A 21,458-nucleotide genomic window follows, 5' to 3' on the forward strand; every position below is an offset into this window, starting at 1 on the left:
TAAGGCATTGTCCAGTTGAGTTATATTAATTAACCTAATGTTTAACTTCCCAAGCTATTGTTTGTTGATCTGCATTTTGTATTTTTTTTGCAGATTCTCTGGGTTTGCATCAGACCCCTTCTGCAACTTCATGCTTACGCTTGAACACAAACACCCTTGAGAATAATCCTTCTGATGTGCTTGGTTCAGGAAATCACTTGGCTGAACCAACTGCTTGTAACAAGGAAACATTGATGAGCAGGGCCAAAAAGAGGGAACTTTTGCTGGATGAGCATGTTAGTGGAACTGGTGGTTCTTCTCTGAGAGCACCATCAGTTGTTGGGGATGCTCGTGTAAGCAGTACAAAAGGAAAAAGGAGTGAGAAAGAGGAGGAGGGAAAGGGGCAAAACTGGGATCTACCCTCTGGAAATGGCACTGATAAATTTGGTCTACCAGCTTTAGGCAATGTCAAAGACAAAAGGAAGGCTGAAGTGAAGCCTAAGCAGAAGACGACTCATTTATCTGCTTCTGCCGATGACCTTCTTGATAAGTCTTCAGAGCCACCAAAAGCTGAATTGTCTCCAATCCTGGGATTATGTGAGGTTGCTAGTGATAGCAATATCAAAAAAAATGACGACTTGGCTTTGGAGACATTGAATGACATTGAAGGCATGGATTTATCAAACTTGCAGCTACCTGGAACGGATATACTTGGTTCATGGTTGAATATTGATGACGATGGATTGCCAGAAGACCATGATTATGTGGGCCTTGAGATTCCAGCGGATGATCTTTCTGAAATTGACCGTCTTACATTTTGGTGAAATATACATAGTTAATATGTACAACATGTATAGATATAACATTGTAGAGAAAAGTTTGGTTAGATTGATTATCATTCTTGCAACCAGGTCTGTACAGCAGGCTGTCATTTTCTGTTTTGAGAACTCGAGTAGAAGTTATTTTGGGGCAGGCCTTTTTGGAATTGTGGAATTTGGCCCTTGCAAGTTGGTTACTTTTCTTTGTGTAGACCTTTTGTGTTAATGTACAAACTATAAAAACCTAGATGTTTGTGATATTGATTGTGGCATTTTTCAACTTGATGGCAGAGCCAATTGAACAGATCATTTATAATGTATTGTGATGTTGTTGTCTCATTCCTAATGAAAAAGAGGAGGAAATAAAGGAAAAATCTCTGGCAGTCGAAATCTCAAACTGAATTTCTGGTTCATTTCATTCCGGCTCATACGTATGTTAGGAAAAGTAATGCAAACATTTCTTGGTTGTATGCTGATATAACAGTCATTTTTTGTGTTAGTGGCTGTGCAATCGAAAGGTAAATGCCGGTTACGAGCCATTGCCTGGGTTTTAACCAGATGCAAATCTTTTCATTGCTTACCTCCTACATTCTCATTGGATTTCTTTCTTCCATTGCTATCTATGACAGGTTAGTTTTTACTGAGTTTTCTCTTTGCAGCAGATTCACAGTATGCCTCCTCCTTCTTATGTCTGATTGCTTTAAACCCTGCTATTGCAGGCTTGCAGGTACAACCATATAAGGTTTTCAGTGGTGGTTGTAATACTTAATTATTCTACATGAATTAGGTAAATTTCCCCACCGGACACTGCTTGTGTGGAAGCCTTCAATACTGGGTTCACCCTTTAATCAGGTAAAGCTCCAAGCACTGGTTGCACTTGACCTCTTTGAAATTGAAGTGGGTTGTTAGATTCATTTTATACAATGGTTGCTGGGGAATGTTCTCTATTTATGTCTTTTTGTTCATTCAAAATCGTGGATTTCTAGTTCTCATTGTCAGCTTGAGATCTTTTTCAGGATTTTGAACTGCTAGAATATCATCTTCTCAGGGCATGCAAAGGTCCTTTGCATTTACCATGATCTGAAGCCTTCTGCTCTTTGCTTTGTTTTCACTTGGACCTTTTTCAAGCACTGAAATTTCCGTTAATGGGATTTCACTTCTGAAGCATCCTGAATGACTTCCCGTTAACACCACAGAACATTGCTACTCTCAACTTCATCTGAATACATGCATTCCTGACTATATTTAGCCTGTTCTCTTGTTTATACCTTTTTTGCCATTAATATCTCATTACATTTGTTTCATGTTATATATTTCTGTAATTATACACCACCCTACTGTAATTTACTTGATCGAAATTGTTTGGTTTCAGTATCTTGGGAGTGCATTTGGTGTTCAGAAGTTATGACTCCGTGTATGTTGCCAAATTGTTTGGTAATTGAAGAAATTTAATTATTTACCCAAAAAAGGGGGAAGAAATTTAACTGGAAAAAGAAAGGATGAAGAAATAATGTAAAATTTTCTCTGGTGATGGTGAATGTTGAATTTTATAGGTACGCTTCTAGCACAGACGTGGCAGCCTCCTATATAAAGACAGTAAAATTAAAATAGTCTCAGGTTCAAACTTCATTCCTCCACACGTTTTCCAACCCTCCCCCACCTTTTTCCTATTCCTTGGGTTTCTGGACTGTAGTCCCTGTGAGATTCCGGATCACCTTCTCATCGAAAGAGCACCTGACTTTTCTTCACTACACATATTGTATGGGGTCTATGTGGGGGTTTTACCTTTGAATTATTTTATTATAGTCAAATGTGCCGCACATTTTTACTAGAAAAAAATAAAATATGTGTGGTGAAAAACTATCGGGGGATCATATACTCCCCTGATGGGGAGGTAATCCCGACTCTCCTTGTGATTGGTTCGATGATGATAATTAAAAAAAAAAAATTTTAAAATCCATGATTTTCTTTAATTGTTATATTTTTATTTTTTCTGTCATTTGCTTACCAAAGAGAGAACTTTTGACCAAAAAAAAGAGCCTTAAGTGTGAATTTTATTGAAATCTGCACTGTGGTCCAAACTGCCAAGCTCTAGAGAATCCTGCACTTTGGGAAGTAAGAGTAAACTAGAAAAAGCAAAAAGGTACACAGGAAAAAGTTGACCTGAATCCTTGCCTCTTGCGACATGTTCATTGTTTCAGGAACAGGTGAAATGGATCAGGAAAAGCTATGTTTAAGATTGGATTTAGGGTCCGATCCTGATTTCTGAACCTGACACCCCCATTGCCTTGATTAACACACCAGAATCATTGGATTCGCTGAACCTAGGAATTTTTTTATCTGATTCTGACACCAATTACACTTTTTATGACGCTTGGACATACTACTATTTCTACCAAAAAAATGACATGCTACTATGATATCAACCACCACACCTTGCCATCCTTGATGGCAAGATTCATAGATTTTGGAAGATACCAGCCAAATTTGGCTGGATTGCTAAGGTATTGGCCGAGATTGATCCTGATAATGATTCATTTTGAACTTCCTATAAAGAGTGGGAATAAGAAGGCAATAAGAATAAACGGGTAAATTTTGAGGGATTGCAGCAAAAGACCGATGTGTTAATGTTGAAGTCCCGTCTTATATTTAAATTATATATAACAACTATTTTGCTAAAGATGTCGTAAATGGGTTCAGGCAAACTTCAATTGCAAAAAAAAGGTTTACCTCATAAGAGGTCAAGGGTTCAGATTTTTTTGGTTCTCAGGGTTGTATTCGTGTGGTTTACCTCATAAGAGGTCAAGGGTTCAAATCTTTTTGGTCCCGAGGCTTCTCTTTATGTACAAGATTCATCTTCCCCTATATATACAAGCTATTGTTTCCAAAAAATACAAAAGTCATCCATTTGATCGAGTAGGCTAGTATGGGGGTGCAAGTTTGGCCCTGGCGGCCCTGACCCGCCCTAAGCCAGCCCTGAGCCCGAATAGGGCTTGGGCTAAAGATTTTGGCCCTAAGGGCGGGTTAGGGCCAAAATTCTGGCCCTGAACTAGGGCCAAGGGCGGGCCTGGGATTACTCTCTGGCCCGCCCAGCCCATCCCGGCCCGTCCCTGATTTTTAGCCCTGATTTTGGCCCTGATCTTGACCCTGACCCAGGCCCTAATTTTGGCCCTGATCTTGACCCCTGATTCTGGCCCTGATCCTGGCCCTGATCTTGGCCCTGATATTAGCCCTGACCCTGATCCTGGCCCTGATTTGAGTCTAAAGACTCTGGACCCTCCACCCACATGGAGAGGAATTAATTGTAATACATATAGGTGGATACTTGACACGTGTCAAATTTTAAAAACATGATCATGCTTTGTAGAAAATTAATAAAAATAAATTATAACCTCATTACCAATGTAATAAGCATCTATTTGATTTTGGCCCTGATCCTGACCCTAATTTTGGCTCTAATCTTAATAATAATTTGACGATGATCATGTACTACAGTACTAGATTTTTACCCTGATCTTCATACTAACATTGATATGAGTCTTGATTTTGATATTTAGTCACTTTGATCATATTAGACTATAAATTCACTTTTTATATTATTTTTAAGGTAATTTTTATTTTTCCAACAAAGTCATTTTTAGTTCAATAAAATATGGATTTTGTTTTTTGACTAAGGCGAGATAATATATTATAAATAATAAAAACTATTACATAAAGAATTAATATCTAACAAACCTATACCCTAACTTCTCATCATGAATATCTAACAAATCTACTGGGATATTTCAAAAAAAATTATTAAAAACATATAGCTATGTTTGTAACTAAAACATCATTTTCTTTAACTATGAAAAAAATACTTTTTTTTTTTGTTGAATACTAAATTATTGTCAATTTACTTGTTGACAAGGTTTTGAATATGATTTTTTTTGTATTGAATAAAGATATCAATTTATTGAACAGTTGTGAATGAAAACATACCTACCTACGGCTTAAATTCTTGACTTTGAAGATAAAATTTTCATTTATCAGATTCCTTTTGAATTATGAATCTCTGATGTTTCTAAGTTTACAAAAAGAGTTTGTGTGACATTCTCTATAATTGACTTGACTTTCAAATACAGAATGAGAGAGAGAGAGAGAGAGAATTGAATCTAAGGGATTTCTCTATTTCTCTAAAATCTAAATGGGTATAAATAGTTAAATACATATTGAATCTAAGTTTTGGATTATTTGTCGACATCTTTAATATTTTATTTTCCAGAATTGAGTTTGGAATTTAAGTATTTAATTACTTTAATATGTATTTTAATTACTACCTGTCTTACATTTGTTATTTACGACCAAAGATATGGCCAATTAAAGCTAGGGACAAGGCCAATTAGGGCCTGGGCCAATCAGGGCCAGGGACAGGGCCAATCAGGGCCAGGGCCAATTAGGGCCAAGGATAGGGCCAATCAAGGCCAGGGACAGGGCCAATTAGGGCCAGGGACAGGGCCAATCAGGGTTAGGGACAGGGTCAATTAGGGCCAGGGACAAGGCCAATCAGGGCCAATCAGGGCCAACCCATCCCGACTCGGCCCAATTAGGGCCAATTAGGGCGGGAATGGGTTTGGCTTGGCCCTGTAGGGCTTAGGGCCAGGGACAATAGTTATTGGCCCTGAACTAGGGCCAGGGTGGGAATGGGCTCAAATTATACCATATAGGGCTGGGCTTGGGATTGCAAAAGCCCGACCCAGTTGCAGCCCTAGGCTAATAATAGATCTTTACCTCTTATTATAATGGATGCTTCCAGAACAACATGCATGCAAGAAGGGAGTTTGAGCTTGACGCAAATGGCTAAACTATCTTATATTTTATTGTTGGTGCAAGAAATGTAACCTTAACCACATGGTTCACTTCTGATCCAGCTCCAACTCCTGAGACCAAAACAAGGTGAAAATGGGCCGTCCCTGAGGATGGGAAGCCACTTCCGACTATCGAGTTAGGTCAGGCCAGCAAATAAGGGACTCCATAGAGGAGTGCAAACCCAAAAGATGATGAAGATAAGCTCTTGGAAAGTTGGAAAGTCAAAGAATGAAGGCTGGAGTGTTTAGAGCTTACCTCATTCCCATGTGGTGAGGGATTATATAAGTGAATCATACCTTAAAAGATAGCATGCTTCTTAGCCTTTGGATGTCGATTGGCGAGATGGAGGGCAGAGACGACTCCTGCCATTCCTGGAATCACGGTGCAGTTCAAACGATAGCTTCAGCCACCATGAGCGTCCCATCCAGGTGCCTTATCCCTGGTCTTAATATGTCAGAACTTTCTGAGGTAGACAAGGATCCTGTCGTCCCAAGGCTCAAGGAGATCTCCAACCACGCAATATCTCTAAGGCAGCCGATTCTTCTCATGGAAAATTGGTCCCAGTATGCTGACTCGTGCCATCTAGATTGTCACAAGGCTTGCTGGAGATGATGAATTGTCTCGGATATTCGAGGCCTCCTCCATACAAAGGAACCATGGGCCCGAAGACGAAACTGAAGGAAGCCCAGGCCCACTGAACACTCTGGATCCCTCTCAGGTACCAATTTCCTGGGCCAATGGGATATGGTAATAACATTTATATAATTATCAATCAAATAAAAAATTATTCTATGTAACAATCTTTAAAGTGATAGCAAGTTTTGATATGTTATGAGTGGTTTGAGTTTAAATTATATTCATGTGATCCACCCAATCTGATGATCCTGATGTTTATATTGTGAACCTTGCCTAATCAAATGCACGGCACGACATCACTCTATGTGACTTGTACTTGCATTGTTTTATATGATCAATGGGTTGGGTTGAATGCCCTAAGCTCCTTGTGTTGCACTCTATACCTTCATGATCTCTGGACCTTTTATCGATAAGATCTTGGGTTTTATGAACCTTATGTTTTTTTGGGGGGTTAAGAAAACAAATTTACTCAAGAGGCTGAATTTAGTGAAACATTTTCGACTGTGTTTGTTTGATGGACTAAAGGTGGGGTGGGAAAATTCTTGAAAAAATTGTAGATTTATTACTTTTTCCTTAAATTCCAAAATTGTAGATTGTTTGAGGTGATAAAGTGAGAGATAAGTTTCCTTGACTGGTGATATGGCACCCAAACTTTCCCACCCCAAACCATTTTAAAACCCTATAATTTTGTGGGATTTTGTGCGAAAATTTAGAAAAGTAAAAGGTGGGACCCACCACTATCACTTTTTCACAAAATATTTTCTTTTCCTTTTTTTTTCCCTCACCCCACGGATTTTTATCCGCTCCAGTTCTGACATGGTACTGTTCCCTCCGTTGAACTGTTAGATCATGGACACATGTTTTATTCTAATCTTATGGCTACAATTATTCTAAGTCTTAGCCACTTCATTCTCTCTCTTGTTTCGTGTGTTTGCGGTCTCCCTCTTCACCTCCGGCAACTCCGACTCACCACCTGCACCAATGCCTCCAATCTCATTTTACACTCTCCATCTTCAACTCCGGCATCACTGAACTCCCCACCACCATCATCAAGTCAACCTTGCCTGCTTTAATCTTTACTTCCATGAGGGATCTGAGCCCCATAACATCGTCGGGATTGGAATCCACATACTCTTCCAGGGTTCTCTCTTTTTCTTTGTCATCGTCTGTTTCGTACGTGCCTTTGGCAGATTGAACAGTGGGTTCGATGGCCAAGGCAGCAAGTGCAGACTTAGTGAAGCGGTTGAAGAACAAAGCGGTGGCGGCTAAAGCAATGCATGTTGTTTTCAGAAGAGAAGCGAGTGGAACACAAAAGCATGTCCTAGATCCAGAAGCCTCTTAACATATAAAATACTAGAGCTCACGAACAAATAAAAACCCAGATAAAAAGGAGAAACAGAACACCAAAATCAGAGAAAAACCCTTAGAGCACAAAAAGGAATAACTCTTATACTCATAATTAGCAGATGGAGCAAAGGTGAGAAGTTGTTTTTCTTAAATCCATGGCTTCACCACAATGACAGCATCATAAATCTTTGGTATTACATCTTGAGAAAAAGCATTCGAAATGGTATTCGTGCTGTGGTTGATAACTCCGCAGATTTCTCTTGTATTAAAGAAAGTCTTTAATCATCTCCATCATCCACCATGCCAGGTCCTTTTGAAAACAAAACTCAGAACACCACGGCAGAAACCGGCCGTTTACCGCTGTTGTCTATCTGTCTTTAATGTCGCCGGAGGTGAAGAGGGAAACGGCAGACACTCGAAACAAGAGAAAAAAAAAGGTAACGTATGAAGGGGTTAAGAGTTGGAATAATAGTAGTCATAAGATTAGAATCCAACATGTGTCCACGATCTAACGGCCAACAGGAGGGAACAGTACCATGTCAGAACTAGAGCTGCTAAAAATCCCTCACCCCACTACACATGGGACTCACATTTTTTTTCTTCTTCCACCCCACCTTTGCAAATAAACGCAGCCGAAAGGTACTTTATGCTCTCACGCTTGACAACATGGATATTATGGGCTAACTCTTATCAGTCACTTAACCCATTTGAAGTAGGAAGGATAATATTAATTTTGATAAAAATACAGAACTTGATCACTAATTGTATTAGTGTACATGGAAAACAACACAAATAGTCCAATATCTATTGGAAGTAAAGAGGATCATAATAACTTTGATAAATGTAAGGTTTTGATTGTAAAATTGCCATAGCATGGGAGGCAATAGTAATATTATGGGATAATTACTGTTGCCCCCCTGTACTTTGATTTTATTACTAATAAAACCCTGTTCTTTACAAAATTACTGTTGCCCCCTTCCTTATAACGGTGTTAAGTAGCCGTTAAGTTTGAATATGTAATGTCCACTTTGTCCTTCATTAAAATTAAGAAATCGAAAAAACGATACTACCCCATTTATAAAAACCAGATTAAATGTCAATTTTACCCTAACTTCATTTATTTTGAATTAAAAAAATATTGGTTTTCCACCTTCACTAAACTTATTTATTTGAATTAAAGAAATTGACAAAATTCAAATTCGATTTGGTTTCCCACCTTCTCCTCTAGCATACGTAGGGAAGGAAACCACAATTTTTTTTTTGGGGGGGGGGGGGGGTGCTTTTTTAATATTGGAAATGAAACGTAACACCTCCCCATGGGAGTTTAGAATTTTAACCGCTTTACTAACCCACCATTGACGAAACCACAAAATCTTGCCAGAGAAAGAATTAACGAAGTAGTTGATATTCAGTTTCCAAATTTGAGTTGAATTCTATCTTCCCTCCTCTTCGGTTTCTATTTTAATTTTATTCAATTATTATTTCTTTATTTTGGTGATTTTTTTTAGAGTAAAACAGATTATGATTATTTTTTTCTCTACAATTAATTAAAGGGTATTACTGTAACTTGACAAAAGGGTAAATAAGTAAAGAGATAAGTAAAAGGGTATTTTGGGATTTTTAAAAAATATGGAGATGCCACATCATCAGTAAACTAACGGAACTTAACAGTAGGGGGGCATTAGTAATTATAGACAAAGTTAAAGGTTGGATTAGTAATTTTGCAAAATACAGGGGATACATTAGTAATAAAATCAAAGTACAGGGGGGCAATAGTAATTATCCCTAATATTATTAGAACTGAAGTCACTGAACACATTTTGCTTTAGTTTTTCGCACTTAATGCTCATGACAATTCAGCAAACTATTGGATCGAGATCTGGTCGAGATTTCGACTGATATCTCGATCTCAAGCATTAATTTTCAACAATTAAGACTAGAATTTTGACCGAAATTTCAATCCAACAAATTAGCTAAACATACCATTAACGCGTAAGACACAAGCAAACAAGATTTAAAGTATTCCACGATACCATACGATACTAGCCGATACGTATCTATATTTGACCCAACCGATACGATACATCTCGATACGTGTCTCAATTGAATTACATTAAAATATATTAGCCAGAGCGATACAATACTCGATACAGGACGATACGTCTCTTAAAATCACCTAACCGATATAATACTCGATACTGATATTTTAAACCTTACAAGCAAAGTCGGTCAATGAACCTTCAAAACTCTAAACCCACAAAGCTAGAGGAGTCACAAGGTTTCCTCCCCAATCGGTCCTCGTCTGTTTTTTTATTTTTTTATTTTTTATTTTGATATAATATCACATGACGCAGAGGCGTCAGTCCCCAGACTAGGCTTTTATGGGAACGTGAACATTCAAGATCGAAACACGTGGCAAGATTTATGTAATAAAGCTTTAGCTGATAACCAGTAGGCCACGTGTCATTAAATGATGGAGCCACGTGGACTAATCATGAAAGGCTTTTTGATTTGTTTAAGAAGACCCAGCCTCGTGAGTCGTGTCACACTACCACCATTCACACTTATCCCATGACAACTCCGTCAGTTATGTGGGGCCCACCCCACATAGGGATTTATCTTCCCAATTCCCAAAATACATATATTTATTTATTTAATTAATTATTTCACATAAGAATAAAATACAAAATTACATAATAATAAAAGAGAATCACACCCTTTCCTTTCACTGAATCTAGACAATTTTATTCTTTACCCCAAAAAAAAAAAAAAAAATGTAGACAATTATTTTTATTTTTCCATTTTTCCCTCTTAGGCCTCCTAGTACTTAGAGCTGATACGCCGCACTTGTGTATTATGTTTTTGGGGAATGGGAAGAGTGAGTGCACAGCGTCAGGTCCTTGTCTACCCTTAGCAGTGGGGCCCACCCTTCTTATCTAATAATACCATTATTGTCATTAGTTTTGTTATTAAGGACTCTTGTTCTTACATTTAGGATGAAAAGTTTTTGATCCACAGTTTTGACAATTCAAATCTAATTTATCATATTTACTTTAGTCTCACATCGGATGGATCTAACAATTATGCTATTATATGTATAATGCTTTTAAGTGGGGTTGTGTACTGGAAGAGAGTTAGATACAGACTACATACGCATGCGCCGAGCTAGGCTAAATTGCTCCGGCCATAGTCCGTGGTCCTTGGACCCTAGTTTGGTCAACCCAAAAGGCAAATATAATATTAATTAATTAATATCAAATGTCTATGATAGGACTGTACAATCATTTATAACTCTTTCTCTTTTAGAGGTGATCTTACAAACACATGCCCATTCTCCCCTATAATTGTCGATACAAGTATGGGACGCTGCGATATAAACTCAAAGAAGAGTTTGCTCTTTGTTTTTGGTAGAAAATCCGTGGAAAAGTGAAAAAAAATTCATGTACGCCTCAACTCACCATGTTCGAATTCTTGTTGTTGTTATTGTTTCGTTTTTTTTTTTTTTTTTTTTTTTTGGCTCTATACAAGTAAGTACTTCTGATATAAGATTATCTTATTGTTGTACTTATTTATCTTATTGTTTGATATTGGTATGTATTGTACAGTGCTTTAGGTATTATGTATCTAATAGTGAAAGTATAGGGAACTGATGCACAACTACAAAAACACAAGCTAAATACACTTAGGACAATAAAGAATTTACTGTGGTTTGACAAAATTGTTTGCATATGTTGTGAAAAATAACAACGCAAGTGTACGTTGTCGAAACAAGTAATATAATGATTAAAGATCGTTCCCTCGACGACTATAGATTAAGTACCAAATTAATTATACCAATTTTATTTGAACAAATAATAAGGAAGATAATTATTCTATACTATAATGCAAATTGAAATTGAAATTTAGATTATTAATTGCTAAAGACCTAGGGGTCAGATTTCATCATAACTAAGCATTCCCACCCTTTTATCCCTCTTTATAAGTTGAGAAATATTTTCCTGATTGATAGTCAAGATTCCCTTCCCTATCTACTAGTCTCTCTCGAGTGTTCCAAAGCTCTCAAAAACGACCTCCCCTTCTTCCTGGAGTTTGCTCTCCTTTTATAGATTAATTAAACTCAGAGTTTGAATCAAATTCAGAGTTCTTATCTGACTTAACCAAGGAGTGTTTTGATGTATGAATCGGACTAACTTAGAGACTCCCAATGCATAATTCCACCATTGGATTTTAGACCAAGAAGTCATGAAGCTCTCCTCCAAAATTTGGCTCGATCGAACACCAGATGACCATCCGATGAAGATCTTGATCAAAACTGGACAGAGACATTCAAAAACGGGATTTTTCTGTCTTCTTTATTTGAATTGGATTCTTCTTCCTCTTTTCTCTTCTTTGATCAAATCCTAAATAGGAAATAAAACATAGAAGCATGCAAGGATTCATTCTCTCAATATTTTTGACTTGAGGTAGGACTCTTGCAATAATACCCAGATTTGATTGATAATTTCCTACACGTAAAAGTAATAAATCTTAATTAGAATTTGTTAAGAAATATATAAAATCACCAATGTTATATAAATAAAAGGAAAGGGTGCAACATATTCATTTTCATATCATATTAGGGTAAATTGATATAAAACAATTGTAAACACATGGAAATATAGTAAATTAATCGTATAAAATAATATACATGAAATCAACTTATCAGCATACATCTAAGAAAACAAGAGATCCACTATTTCCTATTGAACTTTTCTACATCTACAGTATTCTCAATCTCACAGGTGCTATCCTTTTTTTTTTTTTTTGGTTATAAAACGGGGTCAAAAGACCCATAAAAAACAAAACAAATCAAATCAAACTAAAGCACAACTCTTTAGACAATCCTCTCTAAGGATGTCTGTCATTTCCTACGGGGGATCATTGAAAAAGACCAGATCATCTCTTCCAATTAGCCGCCTCTTAGACAACCAATCAGCAGCCTTGTTATTTTGACGCCTCACATGACTAAATCTAACATGGCCTCAAGACACATATAGGCTTCGAATTTCAGCAACTAATTTTCCCATCGATCCTTGCTCGTTAACTTCTGGGTTCAGTAACCTTATGGCCTTCAGCGAGTCTGATTCTAATTGGAGTGGCCATGCTCCCATATCCAACGCTACCTTTACCCCTTCTTTAATTGCGCGCATTTCCGCCTCTACAGGTGCTATCCTTTACTTGTGTCTTTGATTTTTCTAGAAATAATATTTACAAGAAAATACAACGCCTTAATCTCCATATAATTAGAACTCCACCCTTGAACCTTCTTAACTAAAAATAACGTACACTTAACAAATGAAAAGAAAGCAAAAGTATTGCATAATGTACAAATTCCAACATAAACCCTTTCACATTATGACATATGTCTCTTCCCTACTATTGATCGAGATGCAATTCTTTTTCCACATTTACAAAGATACATGTACCAATACATTCTTTGCTTGGGCACATTGACTTACTTCTTTCCTCATTGGCATAGTGTGGGATTCTCTTTTATGTGTTAATTAATCTGTAGCTTTGTTCTAACTTCATTACGTAATTGTTCATTTCATAAATATAGCAAATAGAAAACATGTGTTAAGCTTAAGCCCCAGGTAATGGAACCACCCCATGCGGCTTAAAAGGTGTGAACCAGACAATAGAAACTCAATGCACATTGCTTTTTCTCCCTTTGTTAGAACTCACTTTTTCAATGACATGTCATAGAAAACTTCACTTTCTTGAGAAAGTAAAGTATATCACACATCTTACCCAAAAATACTTGTGATTGAGTTCCTATTTGATAAATATCGCATGAAAAAATGTTGTAAGTAACAAGTATTCTATGGGTTTTGTTGATGAGGATTATAGAAAACAACTTTGAAATTAAATGATTTTAAATTAAACAGAACTATGACAGAATATCTAGTGTGTAGCCATAATTATAATTCTACAGATAATGAAACGGTGAAACTTGATGAAAATGAGATGGCAAATTTCAAAAATCAATTTTTATACATATTGTACCAATTTGAAATGGTTCACTACTACGAGGTTTCGGGTTTCAGTAGACAATTGATGCTGTTCAAACTTGATGAGAATGAAATTCAACAAAACAATTAATTTAGGGGGACATGAGTAACATGAAGACGATTTTACTTTTGTTTTGGAACATTGTGTGAATGTTTTGATGAAGTGAGAGAAAGCGAAAGGAAAAGGGAAAAAGAGCACGAGAAGAGAAGAGAGGAGAAGAAATAGGTGGAAAGGCTTTTAATATGCCCTTCTCTCTTGGACACCTGTCTATCTTTGTCTCCTCTCACTTGCTTGCTTTTCTCTTTTACTATCTTTCTCTACTCCCTGATTGATCTGCTACTGCCAAGCGTTCATGCTCAAAATGAAAAAGAGTTGGAAAAAGATTTTGAAAGATCGTGTTTGCTTGCAGCTTTTTTGAATGGTAAGCAGCTCATTTCTGTTTGTTCATTCTCAGACTTGTGATTTCTTGTTGGGTTTTTAGTTTTGCGAAGAGAAACTGACCAGAGGAAGGAAGAGTGGAGGATGAGTTACTCCTTTTATTTATTTGTTTTTTCTTTGTTATTTGGAAGTGATTTATTGGAAGAGAGGGAGGAAAAAGAAGAGAGAGCAACTAATTTTCAAGTGGCTCAAATGGGTTGCCTCAGATCCAGGGAAGTCAGGTGATATTTGTAAAGTACTTCATCTTTTTTTAGGGTTTGCTTGTGATTCTTGAGAGCTTGCTTTTATTAGTTTCTTTCTCATGACCCCTTTGCATTAGGAGTTCATGTTTTGTTTTCGTCTAAGTTTTCCTGATCACTTTGGTGGTGATTGAGTCTGGGTTTTTCGTTTTCGTCTCTTATTATTGTTTTGTAGTCAGTGGGGGTTAATAGCGAACGTTCCAGAGGAGGATGGTTTTTAAAGTCTAAGAGGGGTCTGAGAAATCTATCCAAATCCAGAAATTTCCATGACACTTGTTCATCACCAGATCTGATTTCTTATTTCCGTTGTTATGTTCAATATTTCATCCGTTAACTGTAACTTGGGTTCTTTTTAATTTGCTTCGGGATGTTGCTAGTTGTGTTTTGTGTATCGATTACTTCAGATATGTGACGGGTCCTTTAGTTTTCTAGGTATGTATATCAATCTGTTGAAACTTGAAAGCCTTGTTCTGAGATCATTCCATGGTGTGGAAGGAGCTGAATTGGTTGAATGATGATAGGTTATGTGGTTTTGGAGGGGTTGAAGGGTTACTGCTACGATTATTATTCAGATAAGGGAATTGATGGAGGAGATGTCTCCGGCGGTTGCAGTGCCATTTAGATTAGGTAATTCAATTTGTGATAGCTCCGCGATAGCAACCCACATGGAAATCACACGACTCAAGTTGATAACGGACACAGCAAGCTTGTTATCAGATTCTGCAACAAAGGTACATACTGGTTCTGTTTCTGCGACAGTGGAAGGTTGTGATGGAAGTAATATAGGGAGTGACGACGTTTCTGCAACTATCTCAGTGGCCAAAGACAAAGAAAAGGAGTCTGAAGTTCCTTTGGTGGAGGTGACTACCAAAATTGCTAGCAGTTGGGTCTCAAGTGATTTAGCAATTCAAGAAAGTGAAGAAGATGAAACTTTGTCTGTGGGGGGTGACCAGATAGTAGATAGTTCTGGTTCTCTGTCTCTAGGTAGTGATAGTAGTAGCATCGGTGGTGAAGAACTCTTGGCATTTGAGCCTGCAAGTGAGTTATGCACTCCAGGATCTATGGATGTTAACCTTGTTGAAATTATCATGAAAGCTAATGATTTAGGGGTGCCCAATGTTGACCAGGAGCCTGCTGGGGATATCCGTGCTATGCCAACTGTTTCAGAAACAAGGGTTGGAGATGGATTCAGCCCAACAGTAGGATCAATGATTCTTCAGATGCCTCAAGAGAGGGGAATTGGTGGATCAGGGCCCCGTAGTATCTTTGAATTGGATTGTGTACCACTTTGGGGATTTACTTCTATTTGTGGTTGGAGACCAGAGATGGAAGATGCTGTTGCTGTCATACCTCGGTTCTTGAAGATTCCCATTTCAATGCTGGTTGGAGATCATGTTTTGGATGGTATGGATCAAAGCTTATGTCACACAACAGCTCATTTTTTTGGTGTCTATGATGGCCATGGAGGATTGCAGGTTATTTATTTATCTTTGTTTCTCTGTCTTTGTTGAATCATACATGGAATGGTTTTATCCTAGTGGTTTTGTTTTGTTGCTCAGGTTGCAAATTATTGTCGTGACCGGATTCATACGGCTTTGACAGAGGAGATAGCAATGGTAAAAGAAGGTGTCGATCATGGCAGTGTTCGGAATAATTGGCAAATGCAATGGGAAAGAGCTTTCACCAATTGTTTTCAAAAAGTTGATGATGAAGTTGGTGGAAAAGTTAGTAAGGGTGGTGTTCAAGTCAAAGATGATTCGTCTGAGGTGAATACTGAGCCTGTTGCCCCAGAAACTGTTGGTTCTACTGCTGTGGTTGCTGTTATTTGTTCATCCCACATAATAGTTGCAAACTGTGGGGATTCAAGAGCTGTCCTTTGTCGTGGAAAAGAGGCTGTGCCATTATCAGTGGACCATAAGGTGAAGCTTGTATTTATAGTACTTCACTGTCATATTAGGACTGGTGAAAGTTATGTCATTAACAAATTTATCACTATTTTTTTCCTAGCCAAATAGGGAAGATGAATTTGCAAGAATCGAAGCAGCTGGTGGCAAAGTCATACAGTGGAATGGACACCGTGTGTTTGGTGTTCTGGCAATGTCTAGGTCTATAGGTATGTATGTCAATAACTAGCTTTAAATCATCTCCTCTGCTAGTTGATGATAATTATTATTATGTCATGACGTTTTAGTGTAAAATCCTTTGTGTTTTGGTGTTTTAGTTGGGGGGTGGGGGTAGGGAGAGAGGGTGAGAGGAGTGGTTGACCATATACTGTTTGATGGTTTTGTAATCATGCTGGGAGCCAGTGAGTGTAACTGATTCGTACCTGGAAAACATTCTGGCCTTGTTCTGATCACCTTTTTTCAGTAATATAATGCTTGTATGTTTAGGTTTATTTTATTTTATTATTTTTTTTAATCTAATTATTATCTAATATTTAAGAGATGATGTTAAAGTTATTGATTTCATTTCTTTCTTAAATCACAGAAGAACATCTGTTGAAGTTTATTTGAACAATTTTAGTTGTGGTGGGTAGGATGATTTTGCAACTTGGTTTACTAATTCCTGATCTGGTCTAAATGTGGTGGCTACTTGTCTAGTGTAGGGCAAGTTATGTCCAATAATTGAGATCCTCAATTCACCAATGTTTCTGTTCCTCTAAAAGAGTTTATTATTAACCTTGCAAGCAGTTCTACCACTTATGTATTTTATTTGTAGTTGATACTGAATTGGTACATGTACTGATGTTTGCTTAAAGTCTTATGTTTCTTTAATTTATTTTTCATGCGAATGTCTTAATATTATCAAAACACATTTATGTAGTAGCATATTGATGTTGTATCGTATTGTGATAAAACCCTACTAATACCTCCCAAAATCAATAAAAAAATGCAAGAAATTAACAAGATAGTACTGGTTTTAATGGTGCCAGTCACCCCCACACCCAGAGGTGCCCCTCAGCCTACGGCTGCCCAAAATCACTCCCATAATATTCGATGCCTCTCCACTCCATTGTCCCTCTATTTATTACCCCAACTAACCCTAATTCTCTCTCTCTCCTCCACATGGCCTTATCCTAGGGTCCTAACATATTTCTTATTGTAAGGAAAAAAAATCTTGGATAGCTGTGTTATTTGAAATGTGTCACTTAGATGTTGGAGCACAATGAATGACATATGGTAGTCCCACATGAGTATGGTGGCATATTTGAAATTGGGAGTAGTTTGCTGTAGTATGACCATCTTTGGTGACATGTTGTGATGCTTTTTATTCATTTAAAATAAATCGATTACTTGTTCAGTGCCTTTTCCATTATCCTGTACACTTATTAAGCTAGAACTAACATGATAAACATTAAAATTTTCATTCCCTAGACAATGAGCTACTGTTTCTTTTCTCTATATTTTTCTTTTTCATTTGGAGAACTTAAGTCCTTATTTAATCATTGGTGGCTTACTTATTTGAAGGGGAAAATTCGAGTATATGGACCTTGTTTGTAATTAATATTGACTTTTAAAACTCATAATTGTCTATAGAACATGTAATCTTTGTTCCAAGGATGTATGGTTTTCGAAAAGATATTTCTAGGAAGACATATTTTTTGGTACACTTCTAGATACATGTTAATATTGATGTTCTAGTTATTTAAAAATGTTCTGTAGTTGATGAATAGATGTTTGTTGTTCTTTGCTTGACCGGTTCATTATACTGTTGGAATACAGGTGATAGATATCTGAAACCATGGATCATCCCACAACCAGAGGTGAAGCTTGTTCCTCGGGTCAAAGAGGATGAATGTCTTATTCTAGCCAGTGATGGATTATGGGACGTTATGACAAATGAGGAAGTTTGTGAAGTGGCTCGAAGACGTATCCTCCTTTGGCACAAAAAGAATGGTGCGACTCCTCTTGCAGAAAGGGGTGATGGAGTTGACCTTGCTGCACAGGCAGCAGCAGAGTGCCTGTCAAAGCTTGCTCTCCAGAAGGGTAGCAAGGATAACATCACCATTATTGTGGTGGACTTGAAAGCTCAGAGGAAGTTCAAAAGCAAATCCTGATTGTAAGTTCAACTACAGCATCATTTTCGATTCAGAACTGTATGATATTGCACCTAGTGGATTGGTTACCACCATTAATGTATTCTTCGCCCTTATGTTTTTTCACTTGGGCTTAATGGGTGTACCTGGGTAGCATTTTGTATGTATTATAGAATCTGCAGTATACTGAAGTACCTCTTGGTTAAAGTCTTTGACTCATTCCATACCAAGGTCTGGCCATGTAAATTTGAGCTATTTTAGGGTTAGGAGGTGGGAGAAACTTTTCTTTCCCAAAGCTGAGGTCTGCTTGATTGTATTTGTTTTCGCCTCCGAGTTAATGGCTCTGTGAGGTATTTTACTTCATATTATTTCTATCTTTTGGTGATTATAAAAGTCGAAGATTGTAAGGTGGTTGTTGTTTATCCTCTTATACGAAACAAAAGGACTATTTTTTCCATGCTGTTTTTGTTAGAACTGTTTCTACAATCTTATGCCTTCCATATATTGTTTTGTGAATTTAATTATTCTTTGACTATCTTGTTGGACTGAATATTTGGTTTCGAGGATTTCAGATTGCAGTTATCTGGACAAGGATCAGTCTTGAATCTCTTAACAAATGTAAAATCCCACAAAGTTGAGTTTGAGGTGATTTATTTTTCAGTGTGGTGGAACATCAAAATCATGAAGGAGTGCTTAGTTATTCTGGTCTATTAAATGAAGGAATTGAGTTAGGATTATGATTATTACTATTATATTATTATTATTATTTGGTTGTTTCTGTGTATCCTTTCCACTTGATTAATTGTATTTAGTTCATCTTCTGCCATTATAAACATAAACCGTCAGTTAACATGCGAATATCCATTTCCATCTCGAAACTGCTCATATATGTTTCAGTTGCAGCATGTTATGTCTAAGTATAACTTGGATTTATTTTTTTCAAAAAGAAAAAGAATCCCCCTCTCTAGACTGATGTGTATGCCTGTGAATGGGGTAAATCACACATTGAACATCTGATAAGTTCATGAAAGAGTACATGCTGTTCAAAAATGAAGTGCAAGATTATGCAATGTAGGATGAATAGATGATTAAAGATCACTGAAATCATCTCTCCCTAAGCATATTTTTTTGGCTAGCTTGTAAAGTGTTTCTACTTCTCAAGCATTAATTTCAGTATCATTGTGTTCTTTCAGTACTGTTTCTAGTATATGCAGTGTCTGGGTATGATCTTAATCAGCCTATGAGACAGTTTGTGCCATTTGACCAGATGGTTGTGCTAACTTGATTACTGAATTTCATGCTAGAACTGGTAAACAATCACTGAAGACGCCCATGATGTGTATGAGTTATTTGCTTTCTGACTAATGTGCTAGAACTCCAACCTCTGATGTGGATTTATTATAACCAGTGACTGGAACAGGAAGAGCCCCTAATCAGTGTATTTAATTATTTTGGCTGCTGATGGATTGAGTTGTTAATGGTCATTCTATTATGATCCCTGGTCACGGGTTTAAATCTGGAAAAATATTTCTCTATGAAAATAAGAGTTAGGCTATATGGATTATGACGTAATATATTCTATTAAGATTTGGACATTTTTCTCTGTTAGGTTTGAATTAGTTTTGAATTTCCTTTTTTTCTTCATTGTTGAGGTGAGATTGTTTGATGGTGGCTCTACGAGGGAAGAAAGAAGAAGATGATGAGCAGGTGCAGGCTGCTTACCTACCAAACTAGTTTATGATTATTAATTTAAGATCTAATCATCAAATTAGTACTTGTATTCAAGGTTTAAATTATCATGCGATGCCATACGGTACTAGTTGATACATATTCATATTTGATCCAACCGATATGATACATTTTGATATATCTTTCCGTTGAATTACACTAAAATATATTAGCCACAACGATACAACACTTGATATAAGACGATACGTCTCTTAAATCACTTGACTGATACGACATTTGATACCGGCACTTTAAACCTTGTTTGTATTAACTTCAATGGTGGATATTAGAATATTCTTATCCAAGGTTTTCCATTAGAATATTCTTATCCAAGGTTTTCCAAAACTCCTGCTTAAAATATGCACCACTAGAAGATAAACGAGGACCCTTTTCATTCGTAATAATTTGTTGGTACTTGGTAGGCAAAGGGTTTTGTAAACAGTTGTCAAGCACTATCTTGTCTTATCGACAATCTTCCAACAGAGTTGGGGGTTCTCTTCTCAAGATCGGATTGTATTCTCTTCACATCTCTTCACCATGCATTTAAGAAGATGACTCATCTCTGATCTGCCTTAGCATTCTCAATGTGTCGCCGAATGTGAGGGAAACACAATCCTCTACTTTGTTTGGGATTTAGGCTCCTTCCAATAGGGGTTGGATCGCCTTCACAAGAAAAAAAGAAATCTCCTAAACAAATCATATGATCATCTAACCTTAGATTATGATAATTTATTACTGAATGGTTGTTCAGTCAGTAATAACCACCGGCACCTTCGAGTGAAGAGGTCATGTGTGTGATTCTCCCTATAGTCTGGTTTGTGTACTAGTCCCCACCCCCAAACATAGAGCAATCAATTCCAAAGAATAAAATAATAAAATAAAAGTCATGAATGACTTGTCCAAATTACAACTTTTTTTCCTTTTTTTTTTCCTTTCACCAAATCTCATGATGCAGCTTCCATATAACAAAGCCTAACCCTAGAAAAATTCTTCTTTGGACTAGCTTCTGCATTCAGCTTATAAAAGGTCTTAACGGTGGATTCTAAGAATAAATTTGGGCCGAAATAGTGGGCTGAATAATGGGCCTTAGAGCCAATGACCCCTTGAGAGTTTGCTTCTTCGAAGTTCAAACTCTCCTCCAATCCTTTAGGTCATATCCTCCTAATTTTAAGGGTTTGTCCAAAACCTAATAACTTTAAAATTAAAGAGCAGAATTTTTAAAAGGGTCTGCACTTTCTACTTCTACTAGTTGAAATTGAAAACTGATGAGATATCACATATTTAAATATGACAATTACTAGAAAGGGTTCTGCTAGATTATTGTTGAAACAATTTAAA

General features: G+C 37.0%; 2 protein-coding genes across 8 annotated transcripts in view; both read left to right on the forward strand.

Annotated features, from left to right (window-relative positions):
* Positions 1-803, forward strand: part of LOC149011795 (uncharacterized) — a 47,314-nt gene extending 46,511 nt beyond the window's left edge. Inside the window, exon 16 of the mRNA XM_089162769.1 lies at positions 94-803. Within this exon, the coding sequence (XP_089018895.1) occupies positions 94-803 (710 nt within the window). The remainder of the gene's footprint in view (positions 1-93) is intronic.
* A 13,019-nt stretch (positions 804-13,822) lies between these two features.
* LOC149011796 (protein phosphatase 2C 50-like) lies at positions 13,823-20,361 on the forward strand. Of its 7 annotated transcripts, XM_089161734.1 has the most exons (7): positions 13,823-14,100; positions 14,249-14,338; positions 14,532-15,831; positions 15,916-16,275; positions 16,364-16,469; positions 18,079-18,415; positions 18,965-20,361. In XM_089161734.1, the coding sequence occupies exons 3-6, from the start codon at positions 14,941-14,943 to the stop codon at positions 18,411-18,413; spliced, it is 1,692 nt and encodes a 563-aa protein (XP_089017860.1). In that variant the 5' UTR covers positions 13,823-14,100; positions 14,249-14,338; positions 14,532-14,940; the 3' UTR covers positions 18,414-18,415; positions 18,965-20,361. The 7 variants fall into 7 exon arrangements, with proteins under 7 accessions (XP_089017860.1, XP_089017861.1, XP_089017859.1 ...); XM_089161735.1 differs by lacking the exon at positions 18,965-20,361 and having other exon boundaries at positions 13,824-14,100; positions 14,781-15,831; positions 18,079-18,955; XM_089161733.1 differs by lacking the exon at positions 18,965-20,361 and having other exon boundaries at positions 13,824-14,100; positions 14,789-15,831; positions 18,079-18,955.
* Positions 20,362-21,458: the final 1,097 nt, after the last annotated feature.

The sequence above is a fragment of the Hakea prostrata genome, chromosome 7, assembly GCF_041222555.1.
Source record: "Hakea prostrata isolate BN-2017 chromosome 7, UWA_Hpros_2, whole genome shotgun sequence".
Classification (NCBI taxonomy): Eukaryota; Viridiplantae; Streptophyta; class Magnoliopsida; order Proteales; family Proteaceae; genus Hakea; species Hakea prostrata.

What these genes read in the sequence shown, in the direction of transcription:
- LOC149011796 (XM_089161734.1), top strand. Translation starts at nt 14,941, where the DNA reads ATGGAGGAGATGTCTCCGGCGGTTGCAGTGCCATTTAGATTAGGTAAT. An exon ending in ATGGCCATGGAGGATTGCAG is followed by an intron (nt 15,832 to 15,915) that starts GTTATTTATTTA and finishes TTTGTTGCTCAG; the next exon opens with GTTGCAAATTATTGTCGTGA. An exon ending in CATTATCAGTGGACCATAAG is followed by an intron (nt 16,276 to 16,363) that starts GTGAAGCTTGTA and finishes TTTTTTTCCTAG; the next exon opens with CCAAATAGGGAAGATGAATT.